Source organism: Cynara cardunculus, assembly GCF_001531365.2.
Source record: "Cynara cardunculus var. scolymus isolate 2C chromosome LG 3, CcrdV1, whole genome shotgun sequence".
Lineage (NCBI taxonomy): Eukaryota > Viridiplantae > Streptophyta > Magnoliopsida > Asterales > Asteraceae > Cynara > Cynara cardunculus.
Window position 1 is genome coordinate 25,209,312 of NC_037530.1, and position 6,556 is coordinate 25,215,867.

General features: G+C 35.4%; 1 protein-coding gene across 1 annotated transcript in view; it reads right to left on the reverse strand.

Moving 5' to 3' along the window:
- Window positions 1-875: 875 nt before the first annotated feature.
- The window catches only part of LOC112509063 (probable LRR receptor-like serine/threonine-protein kinase At3g47570), an 11,852-nt gene continuing 6,171 nt past the window's right edge, over window positions 876-6,556 (reverse strand). The window contains exons 5-7 of the mRNA XM_025113938.1: window positions 3,474-4,387; window positions 1,745-3,410; window positions 876-1,276 (exon numbers count right to left, since the gene is read on the reverse strand). Of these exons, the coding sequence (XP_024969706.1) occupies window positions 894-1,276; window positions 1,745-3,410; window positions 3,474-4,387 (2,963 nt within the window). The 3' untranslated portion in view covers window positions 876-893. The remainder of the gene's footprint in view (window positions 1,277-1,744; window positions 3,411-3,473; window positions 4,388-6,556) is intronic.

Consider the following 6,556-nt stretch of genomic DNA (forward strand, 5'->3'; position numbering starts at 1 on the left):
TAAATTTTTTTATTATAACATTGTATTTTCAGTTTTTCTTATTACAACAATATATTTTTAAAATATTTTTTATTAAAAGCATCATACTTTCAAAATTTTACTCGTTATATAACATTGGGTAACATGTTATCTTTTGAACAAATTTTTCTTTGTAAACGTATCAAATTTAAAATAACATGGAAGCCACATAAAATAACTTACATGTCATTAAAAGAAAAATCTAATTCAAAAACAATATTTAATCATGTTATAAATTAAAAAAAAATACATTTGTCTATGCACTATTTACAAGTTTTTGAAGCTGCATCAAACCTCCACCCTGTCATTCCTTCCACAATTGTCTCTCCCATGACACCTGCATGTCCCACTCTCAACGATCTCCATGGCTCTCTCAATGAATGTCGTATGGCTTCTTTTTTTATAAAGTGTATCGTCTATCCATAAACTTCTTTTTGTAAGTTTCAATATACCTAATTGAAAATATGTTCCACTTATTTAGTTTTTGACATTACAAAGTAAACTATGAATTTTACGATGAACAAATGATTTTTTATGAATATTTTTATTCGTAAAATAGTGATCTTTTGTAAATATGTTTAATTAATGATATTTGAATTTTTAGTAAACATCTTTCATTAAATTTACAATGTTTAAATAATAAACATATTAAAATTGAAAGTACAAAATAGAAATTATTGATGACATAATAAAGTAATTATGAAAGTAGAATGTTATAATAAGAAATTCATGTCAACATTATCATACATGTGTACAGCCTACATAATGGGTAAATTCTTACAACTACGTTGCCTAATAAAAAATATTTTAAAAATATATGCAAAACTACATGATTATTTCAAAAATCTTATAAAAGGGTTTAGGTATAAAGGTTATCATATAGATAATTTAAAAGACTTATGAACTATATCTTTAACACTTTTGAGTTTGCGAAGAGCCTCAATTATGGTGATTCGTCCTTCGGGAGATTCGTTGGTGCAAGAAAGCGCAATCCCGATTACCATTTTGAGGCAATCAAGTTGTATCTTCATGTTTATGGATTTACCATCCGAGCTCAAGGCTTCTGGTTCTTGAATCATATCGGGATCCAACACTTGATCCAAGTTAGTCGGAAAAGCAGATTGCACCCATGTCTTTAGGCTTAGACCRCCCACGAAGCTCTCRTGTGTCGGGCTCTTACCAGTAAAAATCTCCATCACCATAATKCCRTAACTGTAWACATCTCCTTTGGTAGATGGTTTTGATCCCATACCGTACTCTGCAATCAATGTACAAACAAGTCGATGTAAATTACAATTATTCATAATTATTCATGTAGACATTACAACATCAGACTTATAGGATGTCAAAAATATCTAAGTATCTTAATAGATTGTTTTATATATAGTATTTGGATTCATAAGACCAAACTATTCTACATTCTATGTAAGTATGTTACAATAAATTTATAAGACACTTCGAAGGTTTTAACAATTTTTTAGACACTTTTAAAGTAAATTCATATTAGTTTTTTGCATAACACTCTTGAGAAGTGTTTTATGAAATGATTAAACACATAACATTTTTTCAAATAACGTCGTATAAAATATTAATAGAATGTCTAATTTCAAAGGTATCCTAAAAACCTGTTAAGATGTCTAAAACTTCCTATAAACTAACTTATTGTAACACTTTTATATACGACGGACAATTGTTAGAATATAAAGGATGAGATTAGTGAATTGACCTGGAGGTATGTAGCCCATGGACCCTTTAAGAACATGGGTAGAGCTGATTGATCGATCTTTCTCAACCAACATGCTAGCAAGCCCAAAATCTCCGATTTTTGCAGTTAAATCTTCATCCAGTAGAACATTACTTGGCTTTAGATCACAATGCACCACAGGAGCCACCACACATTCATGGTGGAGATAACTTAACCCACACGCTACATCAATCGCAACGTTTAATCTTTCCAGCAACCCCATTCCCTTCCCGATCCGTTTCTCCAAACTCCCATTCTTCATGTATTCATACACCAATGCAAGAAATTCCATGTTCTTGCGATCCAAACTGGAGCAGGATGTAATCAGCTTGACGAGATTTCTGTGCCTGAGATGCCGCAATGCAGCGCATTCAGCCAAGAAACTAGGCAATGAGCCGGTGGTTTCCATATCAAGAGCCTTCACAGCTATTTCTCGTGTCCGTCCTTCAAGGTTCAGACACCCTTTGTAAACAGAACCAAAACTCCCACGTCCGATTAGGTTTTCTTGGTTGAAGTTCCCAGTTGCGGAACATAGTTGGTCATATGTCACCATTTGATGCTGGCCCTTGAAGGAATTAATAGAACTGTCCCTGATCTTCTTATTGTCTCTTCGGAAGTAGAAAAAGAAAGCGATTGCTAGAAGTATTACCAATACCGAAGCAATAACTGCGACTGAGATCACAATTGCTTTGTGGGTGCCACCGCTTTTGCATTTGGAATCATAGCATAACTCTGGATTACCTTCAAGATGAACTCTGGTATGATTTGAGAAAACCCCATTGCTAGGCACTTCTCCTTCCAAGTTGTTGAAAGAAAGGTTCAAGAATTGGAGGGCGTTCAAGTTTTGAAGCTCAAGAGGGATAGAACCGGAGAGTAGATTGGAAGAAAGATCGAGCGTTACTAAACCTTTTAATTCACCCAAACGGTTTGGAATATTGCCCGAGAGAACATTTTTGGAGATGATCAGCTGCTCCAAGCTCTTGCAATTCTCGATCGAGTTTGGAATGTTGCCCGACAAACGGTTGTTAGAAAGATCAACTGTCACCACTCTTTCCAGACTCCCGATTTCTGGAGGCAAAGAGCCGGTTAATGAGTTACCAGAAAGATTGAGAATGGTGGTTAAACTTGGGAGATAAAGAACTTCTCTGGGTATACTTCCATTGAGCTTATTCATGGACAAATCCATGAAAGTTAGCTTATCAAAGTTCCTATAGCTGATGGGTATGCTTCCTTCCAATTCATTACTTGACAAATCAATCTGAGTTAACTTCCCAAGATTACCCAAAGCATTTGGGATATTTGAAGATAATCTATTTTTACCTAGAACAAGCTCTTGCAAGTTCTCCAATTGGCCTATTTCTGGTGGGATCTCACCCGATATGGAGTTGTAGCTTATATTTAGTAAAGCTAGGCCTTTTAGTTGACCAATTGAGGTCGGAATGCTTCCAGATATCTGGTTTGAACCCATGTACAACATTCTGAGTTTTTGGGAAAGATTGCCTATGGACTCCGGAATCACACCATCAAAACGGTTACCGTCAATGGCAAGGAAATCAAGCTTTGTACTGTTTACCAAAGAGTTTAAGAAACCGAGTCCCTCACCCCGTGAGCTAACGATATTATTGTACCCAATATTATACATTTCTAGCTCAGGGAGGTTNCTGTTTACCAAAGAGTTTAAGAAACCGAGTCCCTCACCCCGTGAGCTAACGATATTATTGTACCCAATATTATACATTTCTAGCTCAGGGAGGTTCCCTAGTCCTGGTGGTACWGTSCCRYKCAATYGGTTATGTGCCATTCGRATGATTCKTATGTTTGTGAGGTTGTGCAGCGAACCCGGAAAAGTTCCCGTGAATCTATTGATGCATAAGTTGAAAACTAGAAGATTTGGGAGTGTATCCCCAACGTTGTATGGTATATCGCCCCACAAATCGTTAGAAGCCAGAGCTAGAGACTCAAGTGAAGACATATTGTAAATTGATTGAGGAACTGTGCCAGTAAGATTGTTGATGTTGAGATCAAGATTCTTTAGGTTCCGAAGGCGAGATAAGTCACCAGGAATCGGGCCACTAAGTGTATTAGTGCCCAAGTTCAAGGTGGAGAGTGAAGAAAGGTTAGCAATGGAGGGTGGGATAGAACCAGAAAGATGGTTTCCAGCCAAGTTTAGAGTCTGAAGATTAGGAAGGAGAGTTAGGTCTAGAGGAATCGAACCAGAAAGTTGGTTCTGCATGAAATCAAGAACCCTGAGTTGGGTGCACCGGCTGATGTTTGCTGGGATGGTGCCTTGGATTCTGTTGAAGCTGATATTGAGGACTTGCAGGCTTAAAAGATTGGTGATCGTTTCAGGAAGTACACCATCGAATAGGTTATCTTGGAGTTGAAGTGATCTCAGCAATGAGAGGTTCCCGATATGAGCGCTAACGGGACCAGTTAACTGAAGCCCAGATAGGTCTAGACCGACCACCCTCTGGGTTCGATCATCACACGAAACTCGGGTCCAGTTGCATGGGGAGCTGGAGTTTTGATCCCACGTAGCTAAAGCATCTGAGGGTTGGGTGATTGTTTGAGATTTTATGGAGATCAAGGTTTGTCTGTCTGTGTTAATATTGAAAGTGGCAGAAGCTGAATATGGGTTTGATATGAAACAAGCAGAGAAAAGAAAGAAGATAGAGAGGTGGGCGATGAAAGCCATGATGTTTTAGAGGTCACAATAACTTTGGCAACTGTGTGGGTGTTTAAATACAGAGAAGGTTGATGGGTTTTTTTCTCCATTTTGACTAGTTCCATTTACTTCTAAAAGACTCGTACTTCAATTGTATTCTAACACAAGAAAATCAACTATAAAAACGAGCGGTGCAAGGGTTACGCCTTAGGACCAAACACTTTATAAATTTTATTCCATTTCATTAACGAGTGCTTAGTACCTCTAACCAAACATCCTCTTAATTTCATAAGACCAAACAATGATGTGTTCAACATACAAGTATCATTATGAAACAAAGAGGCTTCACTGCTGAAAAAACCCATGGTAATCCACCGAAAAAAGCCATCACCGACGGATCTCTCCGTCGGTGATGGTCAGTCCGTTGGTGATTAGGCGGAAAAAAACTGTCGATTAAGGCTCTTTGTTTTAGGGTATCTTAACAAGTGTTTTAGGACATTTTTGAAAAAAGATGTGTTATTCATCTTTTGATAAGACACTTGTTTAAAATTATAGACATTTATTCCTATAGTTTGTCATGTATTAAAAAATGAATGGAACGACTTTATTTCAAAAGCTGTGACAAAAAACAAGTTATTAAAATGTGTAAAAGCCGATCTATAAACTTATATTTATATATCAAAGGGTCTTTGGCCTAGCGGTATCGTATCCCTTGGCGTTCTAGGAAGTCGGAGATTCAAACCTCACCATAGGTGAAGAGGGTGTGTGAGTTTATTTGTTGTTGCATTTGTCTATAAACTTAAGTTTCATAAAATATTATGTTAAGAGCACTTACCTATTTTTATACACATGATTTTATCGTAATAACTTAATCAATGAAAAACAGAAAGTATGAATGGAGAGAAATAAAAGTCAATGGAATTGATATTTGATACAAGTGTATGCATGCTAGCTTTGTGATGTTTGAGGCTAGTTTTCAGAAAAGTAAAACAACGACCTCGTCAATAACATATGAGTGGAGGAGGATATCCTAACATTTCCATCAAACTATTTCAATAATTAATCCTGTTGAATATGTCTTCAATTCAGAGTCTACAAGTCGACATGTATAAGCATAGAAGCCTCTTTGTAACTCTAGGGGTGGTTATGTAAATTACATGGATGATTACGTTGAGTATAAGGGATGAACATTTAGGAAAATGTTCAAACGAGAACACCTTTGTTTTTAAAACATCTCTTTAATAGGAGATTCTGCAATCTAGTGGACTGGTTCATAAATTCTTACATTGTTGGAATCAACTCTAATTACATTAAATTACTAGTGGATTATCGACGGATTTTTAACTCATTTTCTTTAAATTAAAATACCCCGCTAATCCATCGGTAATTTACTGTAATTAGAATTAATCTGTTATATTTTTTAAAATTATACTTAAAAAAATAAAATAAAAATTATATTTTACGGCAGATGCCTTCAAATATTTTGTGAATTCGATTCGTATTAATTTTTCGTTTCCACTTCACAATTCACATTTCTTTCTCTCTTTGTCTTACAAAATGGCCGGTGAACAACACGATGTATCACTACTAAAAAAAAAGGGTATAACCGACGGATTTTTCTGGCGGAATTTCCGTCGGAAATATTCCCAACGGATTACCGACGGATCCCAAAAAAATCAAAACAAGTCAACTTTTATCCATATCCGCCACAGATCCCCCACTAAATTTTTTGGAAAAAAAATTAAAATTGTTTAAAACGGTTTTTCAACGGATTTGTGACGAATTTTTTACTTATTCAAAACCGTCACAAATCCGTCACAAATCCGTCGCAAAATTTGCCTAATTTATTTAAATAAATTAATTAGCGTTAATTACAAACAATTTTCGACGGATTTCCGACGGAATTTAAATTTTTAAAAAAACAAATCGAATTCCGTCGGAAATTGTTTTTGATTAACGGTAATTGAACTTTTATATATATATATATAGTAAGAAAAAATTCTTTTAAAATTTCCGACGGATTTCCGACGGAATCTAATTTTTATTTAAAAAAATTAAATTCCGTCGGAAATCCGTCGGCAATTTTAAACCTTTATATATATATATATATATATATATATATATATATA